The sequence below is a fragment of the Pinus tabuliformis genome, chromosome 5_1 (genome assembly GCF_031772625.1).
Source record: "Pinus tabuliformis cultivar Carrire ecotype Pingquan chromosome 5_1, CPIR1, whole genome shotgun sequence".
Taxonomy (NCBI): domain Eukaryota; kingdom Viridiplantae; phylum Streptophyta; class Pinopsida; order Pinales; family Pinaceae; genus Pinus; species Pinus tabuliformis.
This window is the reverse complement of record NC_142305.1, coordinates 958714832-958727268: the sequence shown is the minus strand read 5'-3', so window position 1 is coordinate 958727268 and position 12437 is coordinate 958714832. Positions and strand designations below refer to the sequence as shown.

The 12437-nt window shown below is 36.7% G+C and overlaps 1 protein-coding gene across 1 annotated transcript in view; it reads right to left on the bottom strand.

Moving 5' to 3' along the window:
* The window catches only part of LOC149167945 (protein ALWAYS EARLY 3-like), a 112715-nt gene that overhangs the window by 52216 nt on the left and 48062 nt on the right, over positions 1-12437 (bottom strand). Inside the window, exons 4-6 of the mRNA XM_089433264.1 lie at positions 9793-10155; positions 9522-9700; positions 8911-9193 (exon numbers count right to left, since the gene is read on the bottom strand). Of these exons, the coding sequence (XP_089289390.1) occupies positions 8911-9193; positions 9522-9700; positions 9793-10155 (825 nt within the window). The remainder of the gene's footprint in view (positions 1-8910; positions 9194-9521; positions 9701-9792; positions 10156-12437) is intronic.

Genomic DNA, 12437 nt, shown 5'->3' with positions numbered 1-12437 from the left:
GGGCCTCGGTCAACGCGCTTTGACCAAGGTCCTCGTTGTTCCACGTCGGCTACCATGGCCACTGGTTCAGGGTGTTTTTGATACTGTTTTGGATTTCTTTTGAGATTTGTTCGTCCTAATTCAGTCATGGTTCTCGACAGTCTTTCTATGGATCCAATTCGGATCAAATATACAATGAGAACGAGAGGCTTGCTTATATATCAGGCAAGTGTCTCTTCATGAAGAGTCATGTCCTATCAGACATGCCTCTTCAACCTAATTACTAGCTTAACTAATTATTATTTATGATTATTATCATTTACATTATATTTATATTATTTTATATATTTTATTCGTAACAAGTGTATAATATATGTACAATGAAGCAATCTCCTTTCTACCTACATGCTTGCTATCTTTCTTCATTGTTCTAGTCTTGTATGAGAGTATTTGTGTTGTCAATCTATGCGCATATCAATTTATATCAAATCCTGATGATTGTGGCCTGCAAAACTAGTCACCCCAAGGTTTTTGGTTCTTACCCTAGATCTATTACAGTTGGGCTTCTTACAATTAAGGCCCTAGATCAAGTCTCTTTAATGGCTTCTACCTCTTCCCTCCACTAGATCTCTCCTCGGCAATCTTCAAATTTGTTGAGTTGTGTATTTGGAGGAATTGACACATTCTTTTTCTTGGTTGGGGACCAATTCGATGTTACAGTGTTTCATCAACTTATCATCACATCCACTTATTGATTAGTGTCATCAAATTCTCCATGCATTAGGGTGTTTTCTACTAACTCCCTTTATGTGGCATTATCCAGGAACAACTCCTTGCAATACTAAAGAAAGACAAAGAATTGGTTGACACCAGATCCAATCAAAAATGGCTCTATGTAAAACTTCAGCGACAATAGAAATTCTCAACATTCAAACATTACCTAGCTCTTAGGTGCAAAAGTAACATGTTATAAATTATAGGGGGTTGAAAACTCTACACTTACGAAAAATGATTTGAAACTAATTAAAAAGGGGCAAGGAACATAATGAACATACAAGCAAGGAAATATTAAACCAAGGAGCATCAAGTTTCCACCTTAAACAACCAAATCAAAAGACTTCGGAATATGACGCAAACACTACAAAGGAACCTCACCAACATTCGAATCCTGAAACAAGTCAAACCTGCAACCAAATAAGGATGATGGACACAGAAAACATGCTCAACTACAGAGAGGACAAAACATCCTTTAAGGGTTAACAATGTAACAAACATAATAATAATAATAAATATAATAGTTTGGTTAATGAAACATCAAGGATCACACAAACCCTCACCTTGTGACTAATCAATGTTTATTTATACACTACAAAGAGAATTATTGTAGTCATCAATGAACTCATACTACTCAATCTTATATTTTATATTTGCAGATATATTGCATTAATCTCGTAATAAGTAAATTTTGTTTATTGGACCAGTATATGTCCTTCTTAGTCACCACTAGGTGATTCAATTTGTGGAAGATCTTCCACCATTTGCAAACTACACATTATGTTGCATGGACCTAATGTTTTCATGAGTCAAACATTGATGCCACAACCTACTAGTATCATCAGCATTAGCCATCAATACGAAAAGTATTTCATGTGTTGACGGAGAACTAGGCTTTCATGTTGACAAGGAACTAGTATTCCTCAACTTGTATATATGCTCGCGGTTCATCACAATATACAAAGTCAACCACTTTAAAACCATCATCGATGTCTTTTAATACCCAACAATATAGCCAAAATTCGACTATTTTATTCGTGTGAGTAATGCAATAATAAGAGAGAAGATTTGGTCACAATGAATTTGGTAGTGTCGATGACAACATTGCTACATCCTAAAATAGCTACAATTTAATTATCATAAATAATCACTTTCTCAACATTGTGTTGATCAACCAAAGCGGTATTGGTCTTTCGCCATATGCTTGGTTGGTCCAAAGTCAATAATCCATTCTTGTGGAGTGGAGGAGGACAAATATGCAAAGTGCTCATGCACATGTGCACTATAAGATTGTTTCATTAGGTGCTATGAGACATTTATAAGATCTACAAATAAATTAGCATTATAAATGGCATTATACTACAAAATACATAATCAATGAGGCTCTAAATGGCCTCTAGAGTCCGAAAACAATGCTCTAAGCTATGGGGCCATTGACCTACTACAAGTCTACGTATCAGTGATCAACAACATGATCACTCCTCCTCATGATCAAAGTCATCACCACTGCTAGACAAGGGATCATCAACATGAGCTACATAAATAATATGGCTCAGAGTTTGAGGACTCCTAAAACTCCTCTACAACTTTAGTAGTAGTAGTAGTAGCAAAAATAGACATCAAAACTACAAATCACTGATCAACATGGTCACTCATGAAACTCATCATTGATCTAGCGCTACTAGAAATCATATCATCAACAGTGTTCCACGGGGACGCAGCGCCAAGCATGGGGGACGCTCTTCCTTACTCCCCCACCCTCCCGGGACAAGGAAACTCCTAGGGAAACGTTTCCCCACATCCCCTTTTTTGGGGAAACTTGGGGAAACTCCGAGGGGGATGTTTTCCGGGTGACAAAAAGCGTCCCCCAAATTTTTTTGCTAATAACAATTAAAAACATAAAAAATTTAAACAATTACAAGTTTTAATATAATTTAAAAAATACGAAAAATAAAAACTAAAGGATCTATTAAAACTTTAAAACATAATCATTCCAATGTTCCACCAAGACTACGGGACGGGGAGACGCACAAGGGGGCCGTGTGGGAGTACCCTCAAATTTTAGGGAAATTTAGGGGGGACGGGGGGACGTCGAGCTATATATATATATATATATTTCAAATTCATATTCAATAATGAAAGCATAAATACAATGATACATACAAAATTGAATTAAGTAATGAAATACATTGGTCCATACTCATCATCCTTACTAATACATACATGATTCATCCATACACCATGAGATTCAATAATGAAACACTCTGATACATATTCATCATTCATTATTCACCATTCTAGAATCTACATTGATTTAAAAATTAAATTCATCATTCATCACTCTCGATTGTAAATTGATTTAAAATTAAAATTGATCATTCATCATTCTAGAATCTAATTAGTACTAAGCAAAATAGACTATAATAGATACTGAAATCTAAAGACTGGAATAGTAAATTGATATAACTAAACTCAAAAACAGTGGAGTGATAAGTTTAAAAGTCACTCTAAAGTACACAGAGGGCTTGGTGCTCTTGATTAAATACTAATTCCATACCCTTGTACATGATAAAATGCAATGGAAACATTGCAATCCATCGAATCCTGAATCCCTGAAAAATTGTTAAGTCTGCTGGATTTTGAGTGAGATCTAAAATTCTACTTTCTCCATATGAAATCCAATGAGGTCGGAACCACTCTCAAACATCCTAAGTCATTTCATGGTAATGTTAAAAATTAAAGTAAAAAGATGAAAATGAAAGATAAAGGAAAATGTCACTTTTACTTTAAGAATTTAACATTACCATGAATTGCATAGCATTAGTAAGCAATATGATCAAATACTAGGTTTCCCCTGTCATTAATCATTGTTTACAAGCAAATTTAAGGGGGGGACGCATAGCCCATCTTGAAGGGGGACGCCCAGGACGCATAGCCCATTTTGAGGGGAGTCGCGTCCCCCACACTGGGGAAACATCCCCCCTTGCGTCTCCCCAAAAGGGGGACGTGGGGAAACGTTTCCCCAGACGTCCCCTTGTCCCGGGTGCGTGGGGTGCGAGGGGTGCGTGCACCCGACCCTGGGGGACGCATCCCCGTGGAACACTAAATCATTCACATTTCTCATCCATTTTTCATTAAACCTACGATTTTACTTTGTCGCCCAACATTTTCCTTTTGCGGTCACTCGACATTTTACCTTGTTGCCCGAGATTTTCCTGCTACTATCGCTCGACATTTTCCATCTACAATTTGTTGTGAGTCGTATTTACCATCGACCAAAGGCCTGAGACATTTGGAGCTGTGATTTTCATTTTGTGACTTGAAGCCACCAAATTGGAGATATGATTTATTATTTAGTACATTTTGCGAAATTTACTAGTATTTCACTGCTTTCTATTTTCACTTTTAGTTTAGTATTCTATGGCTATTTTAGACTTCAACATAATGTCATTGTCATATGAAGAATTTACTTTCAATGTGCATTTTGTAATTTCAATTGTCAAATTATTAGTTTAATTTAGATGTACCTTGCATAATATTAATTCCCATTGCCAAATGATGAAATTAGATGGAGCATTGCATAATGTCAAATGATGGATTCAATTTATTAATTTGTTTTTAGATTTACAATTTTACATTGATGATCGCAGAAATGTGAAATGATAATTATGATTCATGATGATCATATTTAGATGTAAATTTCATAATTATTAAGATTTACTATTTACTAACTTAGTTATTGACATATTGTTGGGATTTTATTTTTTACTTTTATATATTAATTTTTTAATTTTTGCCGCTGACGCCCCCGTTTCCTGGACATTTCCATGAATTTTGGGATTGCTTATATACGTCCCCCTTGTGCATATCCCCAAGCTCCCACATTTCCATGTCTCAGAAACTCGATGAAAAACTAATCATCAACAAGAGATACTTAAACATCATCTAGCTCAAAGTCTTCAGACTTGTATTGCTCAACCTTATAACATGATAACAATTGAAAAAGTTTAACATGCCTAACCAATGATTTTGGTTTGAGTAAAGGGTTCATCTCCTCAACCTTATAACGTGGTAGAAAAATATAAGCATGCCTAACCAGTTGTTTTCCTTTGAGTGAAGGGTACATTCTTGTTAAGGCCACGGTAGAGGAGTTCAACAACCAATACCACCAACATTAACAAAGTTCAACAATCACTGCCTCCAACATCAAGGTTCTTAAAGGGCTTCATGCTCTTGATCAAATGCAAATCTCATACCCTCACGCATGATAGAATCAAATGGAAACATTGCAAACCCCCAAACCATGAAATCAGGAAAACCTTTAAGTCTACTAAATTTTGAGTGAAATCTAAAATTCTAGTTTCTCCATATGAAATCCAATGAAGTCGAAACCACTCTCAAACATCCTGAGTCATTTCATGGTGATGTTAAAAATTTAAGTAAAAGGATTTTTATTTTCATCATTTTACTTTAAGAATTTAACATTACCATTAATTGCCAACATTACCAGGATTGAGATGTGTCAAGCAAATGAGAGAGTAGGCATGGTTTTCTTGGAAGGGTTGTTTTTGGAGGAAAACAACCCCAAATTTCCCTGAAAAACTTAAAAACTCACAAAACTGCGTTCTGTGGGGTCCGTAGTTGGCTTGGCAATAAACCAACCAGTTGACCATAAATCGGTCGGTTCCGTCATAAACCATCAGTTTGGTCCAGTTTTTGTGATTTTTTGGCGAAGTCAGCCCTTAAACCGGGTTTTTTGCCAAGTTCGACCCGGTTGCCTAATGAGTCGGCTCATTTGACCAGTTTCTGATTCATGTCGTCCAGTTTTTAAAACACAGTGGTACGGTTGATTTCTAACATTATTGCTATCAAGTTATATATTCTAACCCACGAAGCTGGAAAAATGGTGAGCGAACAACTTAGGGTTGCATTTTCTGGAGCTGCTAGGCAAGGCGGCGATGGTAGGCTCGATTCTTCCCACGGAGACCTGGGGTTTCTGGTAAAAGGGCATTTTTTATGGTTTTGACTGTGGTTCTGAATGGGGTTCTTTTACACCCTCACTAGCAGAGATATGGCCAGTTTCTCCTCAACTATTGCTCTGGGACCGATCTGGAGGTGGAGGTTTAGATATGGGGGTTGACTTCCATTTAAGGTTTTTTTTTCAATCTTCAATCTTCCTATAAGAATGGAATAGAGATGGGATGTGTGGCGAAGGGGGTGCACTTTCTCAAGACTGGACACATTGGAGTTGCAGTCTTCATATACCAAGGGGGTATGTTCTTAATTTGGTGCTAGAGCTTCATTGTTGCAACTATCAAGTCTGGTGAATGCAGGGCGCATGGTCAACATAACCTAAGAATCTTTGAGTCTCTTCATAAGTCCACTCAAATCCATTTTTTTATTTATTGTATATGCTCTGTTCCGGAGGTTTTGGATATGCAAGGCAGGTTGATATCGATGTTGTTTCAAGTACATTTCTCTCAACCTGTGACCCACTCATATTCTGGATATGTTCTGAATAATAGACAAAGCTGGCAAGATCAGAAACCTTTTCAAATTTTATAAAATTTATTCGGGAAGACCACAACATTCTGGGTGAGGAGATCCAACACAGTAAGTAAATTGAAATAGAGTATTGGGGACAAATGACACTTTCCAACCCTTCAACAAAGCCTTCAATTTTAAGGGGACGGTTCTGGAAAATTCTGCCTAGATAAAGGACTATCATATACAAAGGGACTCGGGCTGCAGGGTAAAGTTCTAGGTCCTAGAACACAAAAGCAACAGCCTCCTCTTTTAAAGATGTTTTAAAAAACAAACCCTCATCTTCTGCAGAACCAATACAAAACAAATCGGGTCCATACATTTTTGAACAAACGGAGCTCTCCCCAATAGTGGAAGTTGATAATTCAAAGATAAATACCATCTTCTCTACCATGCAAACTAAGGCATTTATATGTCGATTAATGTTTTTTGGCCAAAACCAGAAGCATTACATCAATGGAGTTTTTCCTCTTGGAAAGACATTTGTGACCTTTATTTATGCTCCAAAGAATTTTTCATTGTCCATTTTGATTCACAGAAGGATTATGATTTTGTTTTAAATGAATGGCCATGGTTTTGGGGAAATGTTGGACCTTTTATAACCCCATGGTTCCAAGAATTCGATGCAACAAACATGGTGGTATCAAAAATAATGGTTTGGGTGAGGCTCACAAATCTTCCTCTTCCCTTTTGGCACCATAAGGTTCTAGAGGATATTGGTAACTGTGATAGAACTGAGTAGGGCATCTTCACCTTTGCTAGGATATGTGTGGAGATTGATGCATGCAAAGGCTTACCAATGTAGCATATCACATTATGCCAAAACACAAAGAGCTACAGTGGTCTCAATCTCTAGACTATGAGAATGCAGCTTTCAGATGTAGGAATTGTTTCCAAACAGGACATTTGAAGAACACATGCCCATAGATCAAAAATTCCCCAAAGAGGAAAGTGACACACAAACCACGACAGTGGCAATTTTCAGATGCACATACTTCTGAGGCCGAAGAAGAAGAAAATTTGGAGAGTTCAGACAAAGAGTAAGGGGGCATTCAGGATTATAATGCTACTACCCAGAATCAGTGTGGGGTAGTTACACTACCGATCTAGGTAACAAAATTACAGTCAGAAAAAAATCAGGTGGAGGAAGAAAAAGTTTACAGTTAGCAAAGAAAACCCTCCTATGTCATTGATGGGCGTTTTGGCCCTGGTTACAGTGGTTCCCAAGCCCAAGGTTTGGCAGCAGGTCCACATCACTGGTTCTTCCTAATTGTACTAATATTTTTACTTTACTTTTATTTCTTTTTGTTTGAAGATTGTAAGCATACTTACGATAGTATTATCTATGCAAAGTTTTTGCCACACAATCATCTGGGCAGATCCTTGATGAATGCACACTTCAAGTGTATATACAAAATGCATTTTCCTTTCTATATGAATGAAAGTATGGGTTTCTTTTCGCAGGAAAAGAAAGAGAGTGGTAGTGTTTAGGAGTTGGGTTTCTTGTTTTTAATTAAAAATGAATTTTGCTTGTTGAGTCCACCATGGTGGGGACTAGTAGCTACTCAACTGAGTAAGGTTGGTCTGGGAATGAATTGTCCGAGTCAAGATTTGACTCGACTGGTTCAATAAAAAACCAGCCCTCCAAACCAAGCAAAAGAAAGAGTCAATATGGCCACCAATCAACTCAGTCAAGTTGACCAGGTCCTGAATTGACTTGGACCACTTCTTAAAACAATGCTTCTAACATAGATGGCAAGCATCCCAAACAAAAGGAGATTGACATAAGGTTAATATATTGCCAACAAATGAAGAAATCCTATGCAAAACACATTGAATTTGAAGAAATTCGAAAAAGAAAGAGGAATTTAGAAATAGTTATGTTACTAAAAGTATTTGTTTTCAACCACGCAATCCTTCAGGCTTGTCATTAGGCAGTCAATCCCTACATGGAAATATCACTTCTCATAGTCCAAACAAACTATCTAGCCTTTATAGACATTGTGTTCTATTGATATGTCTATTTAAATAGGAAAAAAAAAAAAAAAATATATATATATATATATATATATACTAAGATAAGAAGCCTATAGGCTGTAGAGGAATTTAGAGGTAGTTATGTCACTAAATATATTTCATTTTGACCACTCAATCATTAACCATGTACCAAGATTCTATTCATATAAGTTCTCACATATGCAAATATCAGCCTCCCAATAGTCCATGAGAACCATCTAGCCTTTATAGATATTGTATCCTATTGATGTGCAACTTTCAATATAAATACCAGTAGGACATCATATTAAATGTGACTTTAATTCGCTAGCTCCTTTCCAAAGATATCTCCAAGAATATTTGATTTTAAAAACTAAACATCAAATTGTAGACCTTGAAACTACAACCAAAACTAGCCATCATAAAATTCAGTAATATAAAACAACAATTTTGACTGTTCTGTTAAATGCTCTTAAGCTTCCTCTCTACCTCTAATAATTCAAAATACCAGACATTAAATTTTTTGTCAGGCTTCTCTATCCCAAAACAGTACCTACAAATTACAATAATCAGTTAGAGCGAACCCATATTAATGTTGTAAGGAGTACAGAACATTACCAGCACAAATTCAACTCCCAATTCTGGTCTGTCAAATTGAACTCTACATCTGTTCCGATCGACTGTTAAGATATTTCCATCATGCACTTCTCTTGATTTTGGATGGCAAGCAATAACACGCTGTCCTACAGATAACGGCCGAGCTAAATCTGTGGGCAAACCTTCACAAATGCCAGACCGTACATCATTATAGTGCTTCCTAACTGACTCACGATATTGTTCCAACTTTTCCCTTTCTTCCTGAAGGAATCGTTTAGATAGTCGGCGTGGCTTTCCAAGTGAACTGTAAAATGGTGAAGGAACTCACTAACTTTCACAACAAAAAAATATATCTTCTAAGCAATGCAAAGACCTCTACAAAAATGAAACCAAAATAAAATGTGAATAAACAAAACCACAAAACCTTTCATAAAGTCTTTTCCAACATTATTTAAAGGTTTCTATAACCAAATCATCTAAAAGTATGATGCAAGTCATTCATGACCAATTACAGTTTCCCGGTCTGCATTGTCAGGCAAGTACACAAGAAATAAAAACTATAAATGCAAGGTTCCAGTCTAGGACCTGAAAACAATCGTAAATCTTACTTGATGATTTACCATAATGCTTACCTGCGTATAACACCCCATTCAACACGAGTAAGTCTAGGAACATGCCCAAGGCCTGCATGATTTAAGTACTCCACAAACTCATTCCGAGTAAACCATGGCCAGTCAATGGCACTGTAGAACCACTCATACGTACACCAACGACGCACCTTAGCAGATGATAAGCAATGAATAAACTTGGCCTGTACAAGTACAATGACTTCATATTCAGGACACTAGCTTCAAAAACCCATGAATAGCACATGAAAATACCATAAAAGAAAAACAGGATAACCTTCAAACTTGATGCCCTGTCTGTGACCGTATGAGGGCAAAACACAGTCGCATTGTGTAGTCGCTCAGATTGTTCATTGCATACAATTTTCTCACATTTATCTGGACATTCCACAGGCTTTGAAGCCACAACCTTTTCTAAAGGCATTTTGCGTCTGCTTCGAAGTCTTGTCGTTAAGCTAACTTGACTTGCAGTAGGATTTTGTATTACCGGGTCTGACACAGGCCCACCTGATCCAGTGAGTTCAGGATCTTCGGCGGACAAAGGCACATTCTTCACCAATCTACCCTGCTTAGAAATGGCATGTGTGTTTGTTGTTTTCTTTGGCTTATTTCGAAACTTTCCTCCATCTCCAACCAAAGCCTGCATGAAGAAAGTGATTTTCACATTATAAGCATAACCTGACCATCAGAGAAGATGTAAACTTATATTGACCTATTTATTATCACAATCAATTGTTATATTGAACTATTTATTATCACAATCAATTTTTTATCCTTGACACGAGAACATGACATTCACTTGTGCCTGGTAATGCAAGAATGCATTGACCTCTAAACTAATTCAATTATCCTATGAAATATAAAATACTGCCTGCATGGTAGGGGCTATACATTGACATTCTTATATCAGCTCGCATATAAACTACCTATAAAAATATAACTATGGAAAGGCAGGTAGTGACTATAAAGTATACTCTTAACAGATGATTCTGTATGCCTGCACAACAAGTTGACATATATAGAGAACTTGAATAGTTATTTCATCTGGTCAACATGGAAAAAGAAATTTCCCCATGCAGGATAGTTATTTTTCCCACTGGCCAAGTAACAATGGACATTTGCCTTCCAACTAATCAAAAAACAATGATATTTCATTTATTATAAGTTATAAATCACCAGCATGTATCCTTATTCCTTCATGATCAGTGAGATAATTATTATCACAAAGCATATATTCTGCAGCATGTCTTTTGATTCATCCTAATGATGGACCATGGTAGCTTGGTCTGAAGCATCGATTTAAAAACATATGCAATGGATCTAGAAGAACTCTCTCACCATGACAGAATCAGATGCATCTATCTTTGACTGATCTAATCACACACAAACTGAGGAACAAAAGCTATTAAAATGCATGGAAATGCCAATCAATCTGAAGCACATCTAATAACACCAGAGGTCAACACAGCTAACGTGAATAAGTCCAGTTCACATTTCTCTGTAACTGGCACTAATTCTAACGGCATCCTAAACTAAGAAAACCTGGAAAAATGGATGTAAAATATTAGAGAAATGTAGTTAAGATGCACTTTAGTTAATAAAATAAAGTAACATAAGTTAATAACGTCAAATGTCGTGATATACGTCCATTGTCATACTACATCAAAATTTTCCTTAAGGCATCTCCAAACATGAACTAGGAAATTTCAAAATATTGAACAATGGCTTCCTCAAGCCATGTCATCAACATCCATGTCATCAGCATCACTTAGATCTTCAGTCAGCATGCTCTCCAGCGACATAGCTACAATTGTAATGACATTCGCCCTACACAATGAATCCACAGTGGCCATCTCTAGGTCAAAATGGCAAAAAGAGAAGTAAAAAGGCCGAGCTTGAAAAGAATTACAACAAAAGCAGTAAAAAAAATTGACCTTAACATTCCCGATTTTGGGGTTCCATGCACCCCTTGTCAAGGTTTGGCGCACCCAATTAGACAAAAGAACCCAAAGTTTGGTTGCGAAGAACCCAGTGCTTACTCGGAGAACCCGGTTCTTTTGGGTGCATTTTAGAATAACCCGTCCCCGAACCCGGTACTTGGGGACGAGACTCTGGGACGGGTTCAAGAACCCCACCCCTAGGTTCGCGAATTCGTGCAACATAGCTTGTATTAAATTGGTAGGGTTCACCAAAAGCCATGTCACAACAACTTAATGGAATGACATCTCAATCCACAATGGCACAAAGGGGCCCAATAATGAAGGTATTTGTGCAATTAAGGCAGTTGTAATTCTTTGTGGACCCATTTAAGATGTTATTGCCTGGGATTAATTGAGTTTCCCAATGTGAATTCGTAATTTCTCCTAAATTAAGATTCCTAAGGATTTCTTGGATGGTATCTTTGACTAAGTCATTTATGAAATATTTACAATGGGGTAGGTGATATTCAAAATTTAATACACAATAGTAATAAGCTACAAACATAATGCATATTAGGATAGACCATTGGAGCAAGTATAATCAAAGAGATACCCAAAATCTAATGGCTAATTACTATATATTGACTTCAATTCAAATTATATAAACTTTGGAAGATTTCGAAATAGTTGCATTGTTTTAATTTTTCCATATCTCATTAAAGAATAATAGACTCTTTCAATTAAAAGAACAAACTGTTAGTGACAAAACGATCAAGTCATTTCCAAAAAACCCAATGACCAAACTATATAGCTAGAGATAGATGTTTGCCAAGGATAAGACTACAATGGTCAATGTGCTCAAGTATGTTACCACTTGTAATTCATTCAAGATGGGGATAAAGACTCCAAATTCTTCCTAGACTTTTTAAAGATTAAGGTGGTTCCAGATATAGTGCTTTGCTAGTACAAGGATGACGGGTCTCTTGCAGAAGAGCCTTCAGAG